This window comes from Chrysochloris asiatica, unplaced genomic scaffold (genome assembly GCF_000296735.1).
Source record: "Chrysochloris asiatica unplaced genomic scaffold, ChrAsi1.0 scaffold00038, whole genome shotgun sequence".
Lineage (NCBI taxonomy): Eukaryota > Metazoa > Chordata > Mammalia > Afrosoricida > Chrysochloridae > Chrysochloris > Chrysochloris asiatica.
In genome coordinates this window covers 7,970,500-7,993,335 of record NW_006408556.1, presented here as the reverse complement: position 1 = coordinate 7,993,335, position 22,836 = coordinate 7,970,500, and the positions used below count along the sequence as shown (strand labels likewise).

Genomic DNA, 22,836 nt, shown 5'->3' with positions numbered 1-22,836 from the left:
AGCTACAGTGACAGAAGACACATCTTCATGATGAACGTAACCTATACTCAGAGGGGTAGTTACTCTACCAACAGAGAGGGAATGAGTCTTCAAATCAACTATCAATGCTATCTGCTCTGTGCACAGGGTAGACAGGGATGGGCAACTTAGACATTGGCTATCTAAAATGAAGGGGCAATAAAGGCACGAAGTGCCTGGCTTACAAGATTTCAAGAATATGGGGGTAAGAAAGAGTTCCCACTGAATAGCTATCATCCTGTCTAGATGGGTCTGGTGAAAAGAGATGGGGATAAGATTTGTAAGATTCAATAGTGAATAACTTATCGTGACTAATCGCGACTGTCACAATTGTAAAGGTAGATGTTTTGTAAAAACAAAACAAAACAGGGGAGTGGTTAATCTTACAGTCCAGAAACAGAGGACCCTAGAACCATCAAGAGAGGAACGCACAAATAGAATGTGGGACCTTATCCAGAGAAGCAGCAGCACCAGAGATGGAGGTAGAGGTAGAGCTGCTGAGGACTCTAGATTCATCAGCTAAGAAGAGATGGACTAAGAACTGGTGGCCAGGAGCAGACTTGCAGAATGTGCCCTTCGGAGATGTAAATTATTACATATGCCTGAGTGGGTTTTTTTGTTTGTGTTTTTTTTTTTTTTTTAAAAGCCAAAGTGGACAGAGAGAAATACTTTTAACTGATGGTATATAGAGGGGATTATAATCATTGTAATGAAACAAGTTATATGAATTGTTGAATGTGAAACTGATTATGTGCCCTATAAACTTTCACTCAACCCACAATAAAACCCTTGAAACAACAACAACAACAAATAGTTATAATGAAATTGAAGTAGAAATAAATGGTATATATGTTATTCTCCAGCACATAGATAATAGATATTGTTATTAAGGCCAAAATTGTAATGTAACGTGTTATATTAGACTACTTCAAGAGTCTAGAGTGTCAGAGGCCGGTGTTACTAAGGAAATATTGCTTGGAGAATCTGTTTAGTGATTGGGAAAAAAAAAAAACTTCTTTAATTAGTCTGTTTATAAACATGTCTGTAGAAAAGGAATTCTGAGCACTTATTCCATCCTTGTTTCTCGAGGATCTTGAAACGATATCAATCATGACTTTGTAGTGGTTTCTGAACATGTTACACAAATTGGTCCTTCATTAATTAAAATCATATCTAGGGATGAAATTGTGAGCAGTGACTTACGAGGATTTATAAACTTAAGAGTTAGTGAAACAACTGGTAAAACTAGTGGATGCTACAGAAGATAATGAGTAGTCCAAAAAATCACAAAGGGTTTGTCTTTTCAGGGGATTGCGAACGATCTGGGTTTTATAAAAACAACATTAAAATTTGTGTTACTGTTAGTTGCCATCAAGTCAGTTATGAGTCATAGTGATCCTAAGTACAACAGAATAAAGCACTGCTCGGTCCTGCACCGTTAGCATAATCCGTGTTACGTTTGGGCTGATTGTTGTAGTTACTGTGTCAGTCCAACTCTGAGGGTTTTACTTTTTTTCTTGGACCCTCCACTTTACCAAGTATGATGTCCTTTACCAGGGGCTGGACCTTCCTCATACCATGTGCAAAGTATTTGAGATAAAGTCTCACCTTCCTTGCTTCTAAGGAGCAGTACAGCTATACTTCCTTCAGCACAGAAGTTAATTCTGGCTGTCCATAGTATATTCGGAGTTCTGGTGTGGTGCTGTGGGTTAATGTGCCAGACTGCAAAACCATTTGAACTGCAAGGTTGGTGGTTCAAGCTCACCAGCTGCTCCTTGGAAACCCTATACAGGGTTGCTATGGGTCGAAACTAAGTCAATGGCACTTCACAACATAATATATTCAGTATTCTTCACCAACACAAATGCATCCGTTCTTCTCCAGTCTTTCTTACTCATTGTCCAGCTTTCAGATGCATATAAAATGATTGAAAAATACCAAGTTTGTTGAAACTTTCAAATTATCAATATTCTACATGTGCAAAAGAACCTAAATAAAATAGTATATAAAATTTGAGAGAGCACCAATAAAGTGAACTTTTGCTTAAAGACTAGAAGATCATCCAGAGCTTGAAGTTCTTGGTGTGCTGTGGTTTTCCATCATCATTTCACCACACTAAGCACAAAACAGCATACACATGTCACTAATAAACATATATGGTATTATGCTTGTATTCTCTGACTTGCTTTTCTTTCCCAACTTTGTGAAATTGACCTTTGTTGATATAGCTTTAGTTCTTTTCAAAACTATATACATTTTTTAAAATAGTAACATGAAAAAATTCATTGGTTGGGAGAGTCAACATTCAAAGAAATAATGACCAAAATTTTCTAGAATTAATGAAAACCATGAATCCTTATGTACAGGAATCTCAACTCATGAGCAAAATAAATTTAATCTACATCTTATTGTTAAGTGCTGTTGAGTCAGTTCCTACCCATAGTGACCCTTTATAGGGTTTCTGAGGAGCTGTTGGTGAGCTTGAACTGCCAACCTTTTGGTTCAAATGACTTTGCAGTCCAGCATATTAACCCTCAGCACCAATAGGTATATCTTCATAAAATTGACACACCAAAACTAAAAAGAAAAAAAATTTAATTAACTGGAGAGAAAAAAGAAATATAACAGTTGAGGGATAGCAATATTTAACAATATTAGAGACCCAGAATGTCTATCTTCAAAGTGCTAAAGAAAAACAACTTAGTTACCCTGTATAGTTTCCAAGGAGTGGCTGGTGAGTTTGAACTGCCAACCTTGCGTTTCAAAATGACTTTGCAGTCCAGTGCCTTAACCCACAGTGACCTAGTTAATTTCCAAAAATGATAGCAAAATAAAAACACTAGAATAGGCAAATGTATAGAGACAAAAATTTATTAGTGGTTATTGGAATGGAGGAGCAGATTTACACAATGAAATATGTCATTTGATTTCTTGACTGCTACTTCCATAAGTGTTGATGGTTGATTTGAGCAAAATGAAGTCTTTGACAACTTCAATCTTTTCTCCATTTATGTGGATGTTGTTTATTGGTCCAGTAGTGAAGATTTTTTGTTTTCTTTACATTGAGGTGCAACCCATATTGAAGGGTTGTGGTCTTTGATTTTCATTAATATTTTAAGTCTTCTTCACTCTCCGCAAGCAAGGTTGAATCATCTGCATATCACAGGTTGTTACTGAGTCTTCTTCCAAACCTGATGACACGTTTTTCTTGTATAACTCAGCTTCTAGCATTATTTACTCAGCATACAGACTGAATAAATATGGTGAAGAATACAACTCTGGTGCACACCTTTCCTAATTTTAAACCATTCTGTGTTCCCTTGTTCTGTTTGAACAACTGCCTCTTGTTCTATGTACAGTTTCCTCATGAGCACAGTTAAGTGTTCCGGAATACTCATTCTTCATAATGTTGTCTATAGCTTGTCATGATCCACACAATCAATGGCCTTTTCATAATCAATAAAACACAGGGAAACATCTTTCTGGTATTCTCTGCTTTCAGCCAAGATCCATCTGATGTCAGCAATGATATCCCTTATTCCATGTCCTCTTCTGAATCTGGCTTGAACCTCTGGAAGTTCCCTATCAATATATGGTTGCAGCTGTTTTTATATTATCTTTAGTAAAACTTTCTCACATGGGATTTCAATGATATTGTCCAATCATTTCCACATTCTTTTAGGTTACCTCTTTTTAGAATGGTCACAAGTCTGCCAGATTTCTTGGCATAGGTGAGTAAGTGCCTCCAGTGTGGCATCAGTTTGTTAAATATTTCAATTTGTATTCCATTTATTCCTGGTGCCTTGTTCTTTGCCAATGCCTTCAATGAACCTTGGACTTCTTCCTTCAGGATTGTTGGCTCTTGCTCTTTGCTGCCTGTTGAAATGATTGAGCATCTGTCTTTTTTTTTTTTTTTTTTTAGTGAAGTGACTTTGTGTTTTCTTACCATCTTCTTTTTATGCTTTCTGTGTCACTCAGTATTTTCCATAGAATTTTCAATACCGCAAGTCAAGACTTGATTTTGCCCTTTGGTTCCCTCAGCTTGAGAAATGCTGAGCATGTTCTTCCCTTTGGGGTTTCTAACTCCAGGTTTTGCACATTTCATTGTATTATAATACTTTGTCTTCTCAAGCTACCTTTTGAAATTTTCTGTTCAGCTCTTTTACCTCCTCATTTCCTCCATTTGCTTTAGCATGTCTTTGATGGAGGTTACTTGAAAAGGATCACATTAAGAGAAGGTTCTGGATGGAGTGGGAGAAAAATGTGAAATAAAGCTCAGAATCATAAAACAATAGCAACAATTAAAAACAAACTTTCTCATTTGAAAAAGAATGGTGGGACCTCCATGACCATGGCCTTCAGTCACCCTGAAACTGAACTCACCCCCAAGGGCTTACCTTTCACCCAAACAATAGACAGGCCTCCAAGGTGAGCAATACCAGGGATACCACTCTTTAGAACAGTGAGTCCTGTAAGTCAAAGGGCAGCATTTGCCAAGGGAGAAAGCTCAGAAGACAGGGATGGATATGAGAAAAGGACGGCTGTAAATGGCAAACACAGGGAGGAAGTGGAAGGAGTGCTGGAGCATTGTGGTGACTGTCATCAATGCCACAAATCAAACTGTGTGTAAACTATTGAATGGAAAACCAATTTGCTCTGTAAATTTTCACTCAAATCACAAGAAAAATGTTTTTGTTTTGTTTTGTTTTATAATAGAATTGCTTGAAAGTCTGTCTTCAGCTTATAACTGATTAGAATACCTCAAAGGGGTTCTACAACTTGCCCTTTGAAATAGTCTTCTTGCAGAGCCTTTGAGGTGTATAGGGCCTTAGGTAGAATCCTGAGCCCTATCCAGAACCTTCTGAGGTGGGACATTCCCACTTTGAAAGGACATGCAGACCAGAGTGGAGTGTCTAGAGGAACAGAAGATACTTCTTGAAAGAAAGGCCAGCAGGAAAAATAAAAACAAAAATATCAGTCTGATTGACTACTGCAAGAACAAGCAAGTTGTTTGCCCAGAGAGATCAAGGCAAGCAATTAAATCCCTTCAAGACAACCCCCTCCAAGACTGAAACTCAAAGGCAAAACATGAGCAGTCATGCAAGCTTGCTGATGATCACGTTGGTCTACTGGTGAGTGTAAGTGGGAGAAAGGCAGCAATGAAGAGAGGGGCTGAGTTCAACCACATTTCATAGACTCCCATCAACCTGGAGATGAAAGAAAGAAGAGGAAGGGCTGGTTGGTGTGAAATGTGGTGAGATCTGGAGACTCCTAAACCTATGGACAAGGACCTAGACATGGAGGGCTAGATCTGAGAGTGAAATGTCCAGCTGATATGAAGTGAGGGGAGATGCACAAGAATGCCCAAACTTGTAGATAGTACCCATTTGACCTAGCTCCAATGGCTTGATATCAGAACTCGACTAGAGAAAGATAAGAATTTGATTTTTTTTTTAAAAAAAGTATTAATTGCTACAATTTGATTAACTTAACATATACTTATGGACATAGTAGCTCAAAATTCCAACTGTGAGAGTCTTCACATTAAGAATCAATCCTATCCCCTCTGTACATAGGGTTGTTAGGGATGGGCAACTTAGACATTGGCTACCTTAATGGAGGTGTGGCAGGGGGAGGGAAATAAAGGCATGAAGTGACTGGCTTACAAGTTTTCAAGAGGGAATTTAGTTTCAAAGTGTGTGGGTGGAAGGTAGAACCCCACTGAGTAGTTTTCATCCTTTCTAGATGGATCTGGTGAAAGGAGATGGGGGATAAGATTCTTATGATTCAATAGTGAATAATTGTTATCATGAGTAATTGCAATGGTCATAACTATAAAAGTAGAAGTTTTGTAACATAAAGGGCAGAATAGTTAATTTTACATTCCAGCAACAGAGGATTCTAGGACCATCAAGGGAGAAGAAGAGCATGAGTGTAATATGGGATGCTACCCGAAATGCAGCAACACCGGAGATGGAGGCAGAGATGATGACATGGATTCTAGACTCATGAAAAGAGAAAGGTCGTGTGCTGGCCGCCAGGAGGCAGGCTTGCAGAATGTGCCCTTAGGTTGATTAAATGATTATATATTTCTGGGGGGAATAATAGTGCTTTGACACCTATGAATGTGGTAGAACTTTGTTGTTAGGAGCCGTGGAGTTAATGCTGACACATAGCAACCCTATAAAGGGTATCTGAGGCTGTAAATCTTTGCAGGAGCCAAAAACTTCATCTTTCTCCCAAGTGGTGGAGGATACTGGGGGCAAAATGCTGGGGCCTAGGGACTCAGGACCACAGTGTCAGGGGATACTATGGTCAATTGGCATAATGTAGTCTCCAAAGACAATGTCTAAACCTATTTTGGAGAATAGTGACTGGGACCTTCAAAGCTTTTGAGTGACCATCTAAGATACAACTGTTGGTCTTCCCATGATTGGAGGAAAGAAAAGAGAGGAAAACTGAAGATGTTTGGAATCAGTTAGTCCAGTGGACAATGGAACACATTAGCATCAGTCTCCATTGACTCTGAGACCAGAACTAGATGGTGCCTAGTTTCCACTACCCACCCAGTGCTCTGAAAGGAATCGCATTAGAAGGTCTCAGAATGGGAACATGTGGAACAAAACTCAAGATTGTTAAAAAGACCAGGCTTACTGGTCAGAAAAAGACTGGAGGAATCTGAGACACAGTTGGCTGTCAGTCACTCTTCAGGGTGAGCCCTTTGGCCCACTTTTCAGCCAAGTGGTAGATCGGTATGTAGCGGGGACAACAACATTAGTAAGGTATGGTCACCATTCAGGATCAAAAGGACAACATTTATCTAAGGACAGAGTTAGAAGGTTTGGAAGAGAAGATGAAATGGAAATAAGAACGACAGGGAGGAAGCGGGATAACTTGTTACCTGGAGGGCGTTGCAGCCTGTGACATGAAACAAAGTGTGTGGTTTGTTGAATGAAAAAGTAATGATCTGCTCTATAAAAAGTTTCAAATATATATATAGTGCTTTGAAAGCACTAGTAAAGTATACAAAGCCATAAAGTAGAAAGGGGGAAGGTATAAGCAAACACTATTTGGAATGAGAAAGGACATAACTTTGAAAAATCTCATGCCAATAAACAAAATGAAAAATTTCTGGAAATAGCCAAAAATATCTAAGAGAGTTTAAAAAATAAAAAAGGGAGGTGTTAGTTAGCCTTAACAAAGTTTTGTAGATGATTTAAGATAGCAAGGCAAAGGCACAAGGTTAGGCAGATCAATCAGTGAAACAAAATACAGATCTTAAAATGAGATGCCAGTGCATATGAAAACTTTATGACTAAAATAAGATAAATGAGTGGTGGGAAGAATGGACTGTTTACTCAGAGGTGCTGGAGAAACTGACCATCTGTATGAATAAAAAATGATAGCAGGTTCCTATCTCATAGCATACCAAAAATAAATTCTACATCGTTTAAAGAATCAAGCATGACATGGTGGGGTAATCTGAGAGCTTTTAGAAGAAAATGTGGAGAAATATCTTTATGAATTTGAGGTAGAAAAGAATTCATAAACAAGATAAGAAAAGCATAAATCATAAAGGTAAAGATAAAGTACCATATCTTAATGTAAGGAACCAGAATATTTAAAGAACTTATGCAAAGCAGTTAGCAAAACAATAGGAAAATGGGCAAACTATAAGGCTGTTTGCAGATTGAGAGTGTTCAAAAGATAAAGAGAAAAAAATTGCTCAATTTCACCTACCTAGAAAATTAAAAACTAAAATCACATTGAGATATCATTTTACACTCTGGTATTAGCAAGAATCGATAAGGATGTAGTGCAATGGGAAGAGGGTGTAACTGTTTACAACCACATTGGTGCATACATAACTGGCAATGTCTAGGAAAGATGAAGATAATTCATAGCCATGTGTGTAATTCCAACCAAAACTCTATATCCATTGAGTCATAACTACCCATTCCTCCCTTTCCATCCTACCCCTTAGCCCCTGGTAACTTTTAGTCTATTTTCTGACTCTCTGTGCATTTGTTTATTCTAGATATGTCAAATAAGTGGGATCATAAAGTATTTGTCCTTGTGTGGCTAGTTTATTTCATTTAGCATAATGTTTTCAAGATTCATCCATGTTGTATATCTTCTTCTTTTTTTTAATAGTACATTGTAGTAGTTTTACTTTCTTTTTTAAATTTAAATTTAATTTTTTACTGTGAGTTGGATGAAGGTTTATAGGGCGATCAGTTTTATATTAAACAATTCATATGCATTTGTGGCATTTCATTGATTGCAATTCCCACAGTGAAACATCGCTTATTCTACTCCCTCCTTCTGTTTAGCATTCCCATTCTTTCTTCTTTCCTGTTCATCCCTGTCTTCTGATCTTTCGCCAATGGCAAATGTTGCCTTTTTTATTTCATGTGACTGATTATTCTAAGGAGTGGTACCTCCCTGGTGGTATTGTTCATCTTGTAGGCCTGTCTTTATTTATTTTTATGACTGAATAATAGTCTATTATCTGAATAGTCAATTTGCATTATTCACAGCAGTTTTAGTCACCCTGGGTGTGGTGTGCTTGCTATAGGATATATACTGGACTGCAAGGTCGGTTTGAACCACACGGTGGGCAGTTCAAACCCACCAATTGCTTTTCAGAAACACTTTACAGAGATGGTATGAGTTAGAAGTGACTTGACAGCACTTAACATTAACAACATATAATGCCTGAACATTGAATAAGCAAATACTGAGCCATTGCTTTAGGGGAAATACATGGTTAGGTTCCTGTGAGCCTCTGGTCACAACATTTTCATCCACTGAGAAATAACTTGTGCTTTTTATCTGTGGTTTTTGTTTTTTAAAATACTTTATTTAGCATCTCTCTCTTTAGTTCATTCATTAGCATTGGACTCACAGCACACAGCTCTAGAAGGCATACCTGACTGGAGCTTATTGAGCCATAAATGTTTTTTCTTGGTAGGACACATTGCAGTCTTCTTGCACTTACGAACACTATATGGCACTTCAGCGCTACACTTGGGGGTCGTTTTTAACAGCAAGACCACCAACAGAAATAAAAAAATGTGAAAACTGTGGTATTAAAGTGTTCATGAAAAAGATACTTGTTTACAGTGTCAGAGCTGAAACAAGAAGAGAAAGCATTACCTTATTCGACCTCAGCTGGGAATGGGTGTATTGGACAACTCAAACGTTTTGCCACTCTGCATATCTGTGAATGGCTGGGGAAACACTGGAAGTGTTGATACTGGGTTTACAAATACACTGTGGTGAGTGAGTGTGTGTGAAGTGGTGGCTCTTTGTGTCTTCCATCTTCCCTAGTGACTAATGATGTTGAAAGGAGCCATGATGGCACGTAGTTCAGCTCTGGGCTGTTAACTGAAAACTTGCTGGTTCAAACCCACCAGCTATTCTGCGGGAGAAAGATGTGGCAGTCTGCTTCCTTAGCGATTTATAACTGTGGACACCTTATGGGGCAGTTCTACTCTGTCCTACCGGGTCACCAGGAGTCGGAATTGACTCCATGGAAATTTTTTTTGTAGGGGGGCAGGGTGTGGAATGTTATTGAGTATCTTGTCTTGTGCTTATTGGCCATTTGAATATGTTCTTTGGAGAAATGTCTATTCGAGTCCTTTGCATATGATCAAGAACCAATGGTACTGAAGGCATTGAAGAAAACAAGGCTCCAGGAACTGACAGAATACAAATTTCTGTCTTTCAACAAACTGATAGAGCACTGGAAGCGGTGACTCATCTATGCCAGGAAATTTGGAAGACAGTTTCCTGAACAACTGATTGGAAAAGATACATATTTGTGCCCATTCTAAACAGAAGTGACCCAGTGGAATGCAGAAACCATCAAGCAATATCATTAATATCGCATGCAAATAAAGTTTTGCTTAAGATCATTTAAAAATGGTTGCAACAGTATATCGACAGGTAACTGCTAAAAATTCAAGTAACCTTCAGAAAAGGACGTGGAACTAGGGAATTCATTGCTGATGTCAGATGGATCTAGGCTGAAAGCAGAGAATACCGGAAAGATGTTTACTTGTGCTTTATTGACTGTACAAAGGCTTTCTACTGTGTGGATTGTGACAAACTAGGGATAGCATTGAGAAGAATAGGTATCCAAGAATACTTCCTTGTGCTCATGAGAAACCTGTACATAGACTAACAAGCAGTTGTTAGAACAGAAAAAGGGGATACTGAACGTTTTAAATCAGGAAAGGTGTGTACCAGCGTTGTATCCTTTCACCATCCTTATTCAATCTGTATGCTGAGCAAAGAGTTCCAGAAACTGGATTGTATGAAGAATAATGTGGCATCAGAATTGGAGGAAGACTAACAAGCTGCAATATGGAGATGATACAACCTTGCTTGCTGGAAGCAAGAGGACTTAAAGTACTTATAGATGAAGACTGAACACCATGGCCCTCAGTACAGATTGCACCTCAATGTAAAGAAAACAAAAATCCTCACCACTGGACCAATAAATAAGCATCATCATAAATGGAAAAAGATTGATGTTGTCAAAGACTTCATTTTGCTTGGATCCACAATCAACAATCGTGGAAGCAGCAGTCAAGAAATCAAATAGCATATTGCTTTAAGCAAATGTCCTGCAAAAACTTCTTTAAAGTGTTCAAGAGCAAAGAGATCAGTTTTAAGACTAAGGTGCACCTAACCCAAGCCATGATATTTTCATTCACCTTACATGCATGTGAAACTGGAACAGTGAAATAGGAAAACCATGGTTGTTGAGTGTTGTGGAGTCGGTTTCAACCCATAGCAACCCCGTATAAGGTTTCTGAGGAGCATCTGTTGAGCTTCAACCGCAGACCTTGCAGTTAGTTCAAAGTGACTTTGCAGTCCAATGCATTTACCCACAGTGCCACACCAGGACCCCTAGGAAGACCACAGAAGAATTGAATCATGTTATTGGACAAGAATATTTAAAGTATCATGGATTACCAGAAGAAGAAACAAATGTGGAAGAAGGTGCATTTGAATCCAGAATGGTGAAACTTTCTCTCTCATACTTTGGGCATGTTATCAGGAGGGTCCACTCTCTGGAGAAGGACATCACGCTTGGTAAAGTGGAAGGTTAATGAAAAATAGGAAGACACCCCATGAGATGGATTGGCACAGTGACAGCAACAGTGGACTCAAACGTAACAACAATTGTGAGGAGGTCGCAGGACCAGGCAGTGTTTCATCGTGTTGTACATGTGAGTTGGAACCAACTTGATGGCACGTAGCAACAATGTTAAGCCGCTGAGAGCATCAAGGGCTGCCTTTTACTTCAGCACAGCCTGCCTGTAATATCTATAGTTACTTTTTAATGTTTCAGCACAGTTTACCATGTATCGTGTGCCAGTTCCTTACTTACAGTTTCCCTTTAAAATCCTCAACTACTTCCCTTTTTTCCAGGACAATGAAGTAGTATGACTTACTCTGTAAATACGGCCTTCATGTTTGCCTCTTTCCAAAGTTGCAAAATGCTTTTCTCTGGGCCTCTTCTCTGGTAGGAAATTATCCTTATAGACTGTTTTATCATTGTTTTGGATTGCTATTTTTTTGTGGGGTTTTTTAACGTTTTATTGTGATTTGTGTGAAGCTTTCCAGACCTTTACATTCAGTAAATAATACACTGTTTCATCTCAGTGATTACAATTCCTTCCCTGCAACAATGTTTAATCCTTCTTCCTCCCTGGTTATTCCCTGTTTATATATATATATATATATATATATACACACACACACACACATTTAAATGCCCAAAGGGTACATGCTGCCAGCCAGCCTCCTACCGACAGACACACAGCCTTACTCAGTCCATTTACCTTGAGCCACAGCTGCTCTGTCTCTCCATGCCACCGCCTCTGCCGCAGTCTCTGCTGTCGCCACTTCTCTAGATAGGCTCTCATGCTCTTCCTTCTTGATGGTCCTGGAATTCCTGTTCCTGAAATGGAAGGTTAACTTCTCCCCCCTTTTAGTTACACATTTTCTACAATTACAGGTGTAACAATTGCAATTAGTCCTGCTAGCAGTTGCTCATAATTAAGTCATAAAATCCTATCACTGCTATCTCTCACCCCCTTTCACAAGATCCACCTGGAAAAGAGAGAAACGATTCAGTGGGGATTCTACCTTACCCCCCTCATTCTGAAACTAAGCACACTCATGAAAGCTTTTAAGCCAACGACTTTGTGCCCTTATAGCCCCCTATTTTTTGATATCCAGTGTCTAAATTTCTCATCCCTGTCAACCAGTACACTGAGGAAACAAGGTTGTTCCTTGATATGAAGAATCCTTCCATTCCAGTTGGAATTTTGAGTCCCTGCATTCCTAAGCAAAAGTCTAATTCGTCAAATTGTAGGAATTTGCACTTGTTCACAATATCAAACATCTTTATCTTCCTAAGGTTAAGTTTTGGTCAACTAGCCATTCAACCTAGGTAAAACGTGTACTAGCTGTTAGTTTGGGAGTTCACTCACATATCCCTGCTCTTCAGACTAGCTGGCTGCGTCACTCTCATGCTTATTTGGAATCAAGGGATTCATGACCAAAAGTTCATCTTTCTTTCCTTTCTTCTCTTCTTCCCTCCTTTCCTGCTTTCCCCCCAACTCCCTCCCTCTGTCCTTCTTTATCTATGAAGATACGTTAATGTAATATGTGAGATGCTGAGAGCTCGCGTCCAGGCATGCCCAGCTTTTGAAAATAAATACATTGTTTAGAAGATTCATGTAGGATTATTTATTCGACATCAGGTCTTCTGTTTTTACTGACTTTCATTATAAGGTTAGAAGTAGGAATGGTAGTACTGTTCACCCTTTCCATTTCTATTTAGAGAGGATAATGTTATACTGAAAAATATCGCAGGTTTATGTATCTAGTGAGAAATTGTTTTTTATCAATCCATTTTTAAATTATGTAAAATAGGTTACAAATTTTGAATGTAAATAGCTAGGGTTAATTTTAGATTTGGTTAAATAACTTAATGTCAGAAGAAAACCCCAGTGCTAATAAATAAACAGAAAAAACAGTCCTGGGGGACTGTTCTCAGTGTTTAGAGAATCTCCATCATTTTTGAATAGTCATCATTTTCTGGGAGTTCTTGACTTTTATAACTGATCAGGTTGATATGAAATTACAGTGTAAAGATATACAGAATCAAAACAGAGCTGGTATTTAAAAATCTAGCAGTTTTTGAACAAAGGGAAAGGCATATGTGTTGGAATGCATATATAGTAAACAAAAATAGACAGTGAATCATGGCTGAGGACAACTGTATATTCCAAAAAGGGATTGGTATCAAGTACTAAGTCACTTCCTTGTTTTATGAATTTGAAACGACTCAATTTATATACATTATGTTTCTTTAAACAAATTTTCAGAAGAGTAAATATAATGAATATATGGTTTAAAGACTATTAGTGAAATAAATGTCTTTGTACCCATCACTAGCTTAAGAAGCAGAACTAGACCAGTGCTTTTGAAGCCCCCCAGGGCCTCTTTCAGATTTCCTCTTTACTCCCCCAAACATAATTATCCTCTATTTTGTGTAACAATTGCCTAGATTTCCTTTTCTAGTTTTACATATATGTGTGTATCTCAAAACAAAGTACATTTTTAGTTTTGCCTTTTTAAAAAACTTTGTATAAATAAACTTGTACTGTTTGTGTTCTTCTGTGCTTCAAGATTCGTCCGTTTTAATACAGTTGTAGTTCATTCTTCTCAATTTTTGTGTAGTTTCTCATTGTAGTTATAGCCCACAGTGTAATTCACCAGTTTACATTTTTGGGGTATCTTATTTATTTATAATAAAACACTTCAGGGTTAATTGTTATATGTGATTTGATTTGCTCCAACCTTAAGTTGAGAAAGATTTTTTAAAAAGTGTTTGGCATCAAATATGTGTTTATATCTCAAGATGTTTTCATTTCCCCTTTATCATTGACATTAAACTGTAATTATTCTTGTTTTGAGCACACTATCAGGATACATTTGGCTTCTCCTCTTAATGTCAAATCTTGTGTTTGAATTCACAGTGCCCATGGAGAATGTTGCAACAATTGCTGATTGTGCCAGTGTGATTGAAGGTGTCAGTCGGAGCAGAAATGCCCTGCTGAATGGAGATACCAAAAATTATGACTGGGATTCAGGCTACACGTGTCATCAGCTGGGGAGTGGTGCAATCATGGTTCAGCTGGCACAGCCGTACATGATTGGGTCAATACGGTACAAAGATGTTTTTTATTTATTATTTATTCATGATTCAGAATGGAAGATGCATGTGTAAATTTTGGCTAACTAATGATCCCAGTAACTTCAGTGAAGAAACCATTCTTTGCTCCAAATTCCATTAGAGACAAAAAGAGAGAGGCAGAGAATTAGAGGGTGCTTCCTTGGATCTTCTGGTGAATGTTCAAATGGACTTGTGTGGAGGGACTGGATGAACAGCCTCTTCCTAGATGCGACTTCCCTCTTACCTCCTCAAAGCTCAGTTTGGACTAGTTAGGCTTATAGGAAAAGGTCAAGAGACGTTATATAACTGAAGTTATAAGAGTAAGAAATAATTTTTAAACATTAACAGATGACTTTATGTATGAACCAAACAGATCTAACAAATATGAGACATGGTCCTAAAGGGTCTTAGTGATCTTTGTGGCTAAGGTTTTTTTTTTTATGTTCATACCATTGACAAATGTAAGCATTTATTTTTAAAAAATCTTCATATTCTGATCATACTCAGTTATTACAATAATTCCTCATATATTTTTCTACATTAGGGATTTATTATAATGAACTATAATATTCTTCCTATTTTGACCTGCAAAATGGAATTTCAATGAGGTTTAACTTAGTTATTTAGTCAACTTGTTGTTAAGTGCCCTCAAGTCAATTCCAACTCATGGTGACCCCGTATAGGGTTCCCAATCTTTGTGGGAACAGTAAGTGTGGCTAAGTTTTTCCTTGATTTGGTCTGGGTTGTTTCAAGGAGGGCACTTTAAACCCAGTATTTCATCATGCTCATACTTCCTGTTGTTTTTTCAACAATCAGTATGTATAAAGAAGGGAGTACAGGAGCTCTGTATGATAAGCACTGGACTGCAAACAACAAGTGATTTGAGCCCACCATCCACTCCACAGAGAGAGAACTGAGGCTTTCTGCTTCCAGAAAAATATACAGCCCATGAAACCCTATATAAAATCACTCTGATTTGGAACTGACTTTGTCAGAGCTTAAAAACAACATTGTATAACAGGAAAAAACCATCAAAAACCCCCCAAGGTGGTAGAATTCTAATAGAAAGGTTTGTTGCTGTTTAGGCTTAATAACCACAGAGATTAATGCTGCTTCCTGGTTTCCTGGGGCACCCTGAAGAGTTGATGCTAAATTTCTTATGGAGTTCCAACTGCGAATTTCTTTGTTTTAATTGTCATCCCCATTTTACAAAGGGGCACCTCACAGGCTGAGTACCTCAGCCCACAGATTACAGATCAGACCGAGAACCAGGAATTCATACTGCAGACCTCTTTGTGTTTAGGAAAGGGTTGAGACAAGCCACATCACTCTGAGTAACCTACCCATGCACATAAACTTCTGTCAAATAGCAAACGACAATCTCCCTTCCTTTTATTCAGTTACAAGCCTTAACTAAAGTACTCATAAGCCATCTCTTTAATAAACCATTCTAGAATTCTCAGGTATGTCCAATTTATCTGTATGTCTCTTATTAAATGTATCCCTCTTTGCTTTAGAAACCTGGAAAACAGTTGTCCTTCTCTTGTCCACACGCATTATAGTTTCCACAGTTTCTTGAAGATTACCAATCGTGTCTCCGAGATTACATCTCCAATTTCTTTCAGCAGGCTTGGGGTGTAACTCATCTGAGCCAGGAGACTTGAAATCATTTAAATTGACGAGATACTCTTGCTTTCTCACCTATTTGGGGCTTCAATTTTCTCTTTATTATGTTTGTTCTGCCATTTCTAATTTGAAAACTAGTCTTCTTGCCAATGAAGATGGAAGCAAACTGGCAGCTCAGTAGCTCTGCCTACTCTCTCTTAATACTCCCTGTATTCCCCCTGCTTACTTGTCACTCCACAACCCCTCCCCATTATTACCCAGCACTGGTCCATGGGCATCTCAAAGCAAGATGTCTGAAATGGAATTCTATTCTAGTCCTCTTCCCTTGCCCAGGTTACCTCACTTCATGATTTCCTATCTAATTCAGCATGAGCCAAAAATATGGGAATTTCTCAGAATTCCTTCCTTTTCTTAAACTTCCCTCCTCAACCAGCCAACCATAAATTTTGGGAGTTTTTGGTTGTTATTGTTGTTAAGTGCCATAAAGTTGGTTCCAACCAATAGTGACCCTGCATAGGGTTTCTGAGGAGCAGCTGAGCTGATGTGCTTGAACCACCGACCCTGTGGTTCACACCCACTTTGCAGTTCAGCACATTAACCCACAGCGTCACACCTGCTAAATGACTCACAGATCCATCCCCAGTGTCATTATCATAGTTGCACCTTTGTGGTTTACTCTTTTCCAACTGTCCTTGTAGACATTACTCTGGCCCTTCGTTCTCCACGTGCAACCTCACCTACACTGTTAGTGCCCTTGCTATGACTGCTGTTGGCCTTCGGGAGAGAGTTCAGACTGGGGCACATAGGAACGACCTGACAAGTCTATGCAGTCTTGTCTCCTGCATCTCTGCTCTCTGCATTTTCCCCAGGCCGCCTACCCATATATATGCTTCATCCCAACATAGCCAGCTCCTTACAGCTGTGCACATATGCCATACCCTCTCGCTTCCATGTCTTCAAATTTTGGAATATGCTGTTTTCATTGCTTATGTCTCTCGTTAACCCCATTTTCTCCTGTTCTCATTTCCCCTTCAATATTTAACTCCTTTGGGAATCTCTCATTAACCATTCATTATCTCCCGGACTGATGTAGACAACCCTTTCCAGTGATTCATTACCAGTTGGTATTTAATTCCTATCAGAGCATTGGTTACATGTACTACAGTTGTGTACTTACTGCCTCCCCACAGCCTTCTCCGATATATAAATCTCTGACAATGCAGAATAAGTTTCCCATGACAAATGAGGTTGTGTATCATAATAAAAGGGGGAACTATAGCAGATACAGTAGATGATCTTGAATTTTAGATCCAGCAGGGATCTCACGAGGTCATTGCCAAGGTGACAACTCAGGGAGAGATAAACAGGCTCTTAGTGTGGCAGGGCCACTTTGGTCTTTAGGTCTATCCAAAGAATCTGAGATGTTGACTCTGACTCCAGGAAAAGGTGTCCCTGGGGCTACAGGTAGGAAAGAGCATGGCCCATTTGGTCTTGAAAAGTGGAATGAAAATGGTTCCCCCATATAATTTGTCTTTTCCTGAATCAGAGAGGGGATGATGAGCATGAACACAACTAAAGACAGAAATGTGTATCTGAGCACAGTGTGACACATCCAAACTTCCTTAAGACTAGCTATTGTTTTTGCAGTAAGAAATCCATGCAATTGAAGCTCTGTATAACTGGCTAAGCCTTCAAAGAAACACGTCTCTGTGAATCTAACATTATGTTGTCAGGAACTGCATTTGCCTCTTCTGTGACATGATTAGGAGGAAGGGGAGAGAGATTTCTTAACCACCAATGACTGTGGGCGATGCTGGATATCTTGGCAGGCTGTGGTTAGCAGCAGCTGATGTGCCCATATAGACTTTTATTGATAGGAAACTAGATCAGTGGTACCTCTTCCTGGGGATGAGTAATTGACCAGTGACAGGTTGATTAGTCAGTGACATTTGACCTGCAGCTTCTATTGCTGGTGATGACTGACTTGCTTTCCTAGTCACTGTATCCTGAAGCAGCCCAGAGCTTCTGAACAGAGAGGGAACAGTACAGGGCTGAGTAGCTAACCTGCTCCCGTCCTGGAGGCAGGAGATGGAAAAATCCCGGCAGCTTTTCCTTGGTGCCTGGTTGAGGATGGCCTTACTGTGTTTGACACTGGTGTTTTAAATTCTGATTTCTTTAGTGACTTCAATGGCAAAGATCTCAAACACAAATTGCTTCATTCTTTGTTCCTGAAAGAGTACATCATTTTTGTGGATAAGGGTACCTTTTATTTGTCTCTTTTGTTTTCACTTTCAATTGCCATTTCTTCCTTTTCTGAGTGTTTACCCTGTAACTGGATAGGCAAGCAGAACCTTTCTTAACAGTAAGTGCTTGGTCCTGACCACAGTCAGCAGGAGCCTTACTGTCCTCCTCTGGCACCAGTGCCTTCCGGGGTCCTGCAGAGGCAGAGCTTGCGAAACATGATCTCCAACCACTTCTTCCCCCTCCCCATTTTCTTTCATTCACAACAAATATTTACTGAGCCTTGTACTCAGTGCCAGGCATCTTTTATGGTGCTGTGGGATATAGTAATGAACAAATAAAGCAAAAACTGGTGCTGTTACAGAACTGACATTCTAGTGGTGGTGGTTGTGTGCCACTGAGTTGGTTCTGACTCAGTAGCAACCATGTGAAGGGTTTCTGAGGCTGAAAATCTTCATGGGAGCAGAAAGCCTTATCTTTCTCCCATGGAGTGACTGGTAGATTCAAACTACTGACCTGGTGGTTAGCAGCCCAGCTCGTAATCCACTACGCTGCCAGGACTCCTTGGCCTTCTAGGAGTAGTGGGGATATAAATAGTAACCAAACAGTACTTGTAATATGTCAGAGTAATGCTGTGGAGAAGAAGGAGAGTTCAGTTAGGAAGGTGTGGAGGATGTTAGATTGAGAGGCCAGGAAGGCTTCCCTGAGAAGGGTGTCAGTTGGGCATAGGCCTGACGGGTGGGAAGAGCAAGCCATTTGGGGAGCTGGGGGATGAACCTCACAGACAGAGTGCCAGGCAGGCTAAGGAGTAGCACGCAGGCCAGAGGGAGAGAGAGAGGGAGGGGCGGGCAGTACGAGGCCAGGCCACAGAGGTCAGTCAGTCACTCTGATAGGTGAGAGACCTGAGAGGTTTCTTGTTGTCTCTGTGTCTAATCATCAGTCCCCCTAAACCATCCCACCCACCAGCCCAGTACTTCATTAGTACCATTAGAACAGTGTTTTCTTTGCCTAGGATGGGGAGTGGAGGGGTGGCAGGGTGAGGATGGGGAGGCCTTTAGAAGCCACCTTCTCTCTGCTTCCAAACCACACTGACCCTACCAGCTCCTGGAACAGAAACAGCAGGAGGCGCCCCCACCCTGGCACTTTAATAGGGAACTTTCTCCCCATCATTTGCCATTTCTTTCTTTTCCCCCAAGAGCTAGGAATAAGCAGTATAACTGGGAAATACAGTTTATTCTTGTTGTTGCTAGGTTTACAGGCACAGCCAAAGTTACTCATTTTCTCTGAGAGCAAAAGAGAGATAGTACCTAGAATGTGCCTTAAAAGTGGGTAATTGAGAAGTAATTATATCATTCTCATGCCATTTTAAAAACATTAAAATTTAAATAACAAGAAATCATCTGAGGCCTGACCACATAAAAAGACCAGGATAGAGTCGTAATAACTAAAAAAAATTGACCAAATATCTTAGTTTATAGCCTCTCTATCATCTTAGTTTTGGACATATTATCTTTCTACTCACTACTGATGCTATTCTTTAAAGTATTCTCAGGTTAGTATGAGAAATCAAATATGCTATGCATTAAGTTTGCCTATCAGCCAATCTTTCCAGATAATAAATGACAGCATTTTGTTGAAACTGTAATTATAAGATAGTCAATTAAATGAACTATTTTTACATTAGCTTTGAAAATGATGGCTTTGTTACTGATATGTGGAGTACTTTAACTAACAAACCTAATTGTAAGTAAGTAAGCTATCCAAAGATGAAACAGCAAATATGATGCAACTAAATAAACCTGCTGACTCTCTGGGTGCTAAAAGGATTTAGGAGTTAAAAATGACACAAAAATATTTTTAATTCCCTCAACTGGAAAATGTTAAATGAGTACATTAGGACAAAATGGGTCTATCCCAAAATATGCTCATGGTGTGTATTCACGATCATTTTAGTAGGTGGAGATATTGCAGTAGAAAAAACGTATTTTTGCCTCTTATAAATGTTAATGTGGCAGAGAATGTCTGAACCACAAAATCAGTTTATAGCTTACAGTTATTAAACATACATAAAAAGAAGCAATTGCAAGCTTATCCTTAAAAAAAAAAAAACAAAAAAAAACACACACACACACAAATGTACTAGATGGGCCACTGTGATCTTTACTCCCCTGACGTATTTTTCATTCTCTGTGAGCTATCAAGCCCATGCAGAGTTTAGCTGCCCTTTCACTATTGTGTGGTTACAACCAATTCTAGATTATCCATCCAGTTTGTAAATTACCAAGGCCACTTTTTGACTGCTATTTTTCCTTCTTCCTGTTGTTTACCACCCTGCCAAACAACTGCTCATTTACTTCCCTCCCGTTCCCTCCCAAAGGATAGGGACAGAGAGACAGAGAGGGAAAAAAAGAGGCATCACAAACCATTCCATTTATTTTCTGTGTAATAATAGCTCTAAATCAAAGTTTAATCCATAAGGGTGGGAGAGGAATTCATGCTATGATTCAAATACTGTTTTGTAATTATTCAAGTACTTTTCACATCTGTGCTCTCTCAATCTCCAACAGAACTAATCCAGTAGAACTAATCTCCAGTAGATAATCTGGAGTTGAAAGTAGGGATATTGTAGTATTGAGACAGAGTTGGGTCTTGCAGCCGTTTCTGAGTGCCTCGTACAGAACTCTGCTCTGTGAGTACTCAATAAACACTCGTTGGCTGAATGACAACATAGTATGTTAGTGCAGCTAAAGGGAGTGTTCTATCTGTCAACTAAATTGGACATCATATTTGTTCAATGTGTCTTATCTAAGTATATGTGAGGAAACTATTAAAGATCTGGCATCTCTAGCAAATGACTGAGATGAAACTCTGGAGTCAGGCACTGACATTAACACAGGTGAGGACGCTTACCTCACACGTTCAGGCTGCTTCCATTTCATCCTGTCTGAGTGTGGCACAGGCAAGCAGGACATCTATTTACATTAGGGAAACCCCTTTGCAACTGAGAGAGCTAGACATTTCCTTTCCATAGTCTAAGGAACACAACAAGCATCTAAATATATGGCTCCTTTGACTTGTATTAAGATTGCCTATAATTCTAGTCAAAATTGGAAAGATATTTTACAAAATTTGCTTCATATCAGTCATTCATGCTGAGTGTTGTCTGTGACAGCCCTGAACCAAGGAATTCTTCCTTGTCTCACTGATCCATGATTTATTTACCAAGCATTGTTTCTCTCTGCGCCTATCTATCTGCATCGCACTAAAGTCTTCTTTTATCATCCTCAGACCTTGGCGCTCTGGCTCCCAGAAAAATCACAGAATGAAAAATTTTATCTGCGGTTCCCAGTAGACTCTAGAGTCAGAACTGTGTGAACGCTTAGGGGACCAGAAATCCCGGCATCTGGAAACAGATAGCAGAGTTAGGGGCATGGCGAATGCACCTCAGCCAGTTTCATTCTAGAGGTATTTCAAGACCAGAAAGCATTGCTATGGCAACTAAAGTGTGATAAAAAATACAGGAGGGTGTCAGAATTCACATACTCTTTGGGAAAGCAGGAAAGGTTAAATGCCCCCCAAACTGTGTTTGTATGTTTGTGTGTGTGATTTACCTCACATGTCTACCCTTTCTCTTTGTTGAGTGATTACAAAACTTGACAACTAGTCATCATGAAGTGTAACTGGGTGCATGAGAAGAAAAGTTCTTGTATTTTCAAAGATTAACCCATCAAGAAGACATTTTCACAGACACCTCAGTGGACCTGGTATTTATGACCAAAAATATGGGCAGTAATTATCTGGAATTGTTATCTACGACCCATATAAAACAAACAGGGGCCCTGGTGGCGCAGTGGTTAAGAGCTTGGCTGTTAATGAAAGGTCAGTGGTTTGAACTCACCAGGCACTCCATGGGAGAGAGAGATGATGGCCTTTTCCCTAAAGATTAAAAACAATCCCAATGCCTTTGAGTTAATTCTGACTCAGAACAACCTATAGGACAAAGTAGAGCTGCTCAGCAGGGTTTCTGAGATTGTAAATCTTTAAGGAAGATTTCAGGTAGCAGCCAAACACTTATTCCACAGTTTTACCAGGGGTCCTTCCCCCTAAAATTGTAACCCTGGAAACCTATTGGGACAGTTGTACCGTGTCCTTTAGTGTTGCTACAAATAGGAATCAATGTGGTGGCAATGGGTTGGTCTGGTTTTTAAATGCTCATTTCATTAGCAGTGATTTAAACAGTTTGTAACAATCTGACTCATTCACCTTGAAAGGTAGATGAGTGGGAAACATCCACTCCTTTTTTGGTTTTGACTTTTTATGGAGACACCCAGAATTGTGGCCATTCTCCTCATGAGGCTAACAGAAGCATAGTAATGTAAGCAAATTGACTGAAATTTCGACATACTTAACACATCAAATTGCCCTAATATGTCTTTTGAGTATTAAACGAATAAAGCTGTTCTGAAAACAGGTGAAGGGTCATAGTCATTCAAGGATAATCCCTGAACTAAGCCAAAGCAGTACCTTTGTGAAAATCTTTACATTTCCCAGTTATCTGTAAATCTTTTTCTCCAGGAGCCCAATTTTGTCATTAATACAAGATAATGCTTTTGGTGCATCTTGTTGTTAGGTGCCATCGAGTCGGTACCGACCCACAGCAACCTTATACACAGCAGAACGAAACAAAA

General features: G+C 39.3%; 1 protein-coding gene across 1 annotated transcript in view; it reads left to right on the top strand.

The window, feature by feature from the left end:
• The window catches only part of BTBD9 (BTB (POZ) domain containing 9), a 537,095-nt gene that overhangs the window by 349,680 nt on the left and 164,579 nt on the right, over positions 1 to 22,836 (top strand). Inside the window, exon 7 of the mRNA XM_006860426.1 lies at positions 14,085 to 14,274. Within this exon, the coding sequence (XP_006860488.1) occupies positions 14,085 to 14,274 (190 nt within the window). The remainder of the gene's footprint in view (positions 1 to 14,084; positions 14,275 to 22,836) is intronic.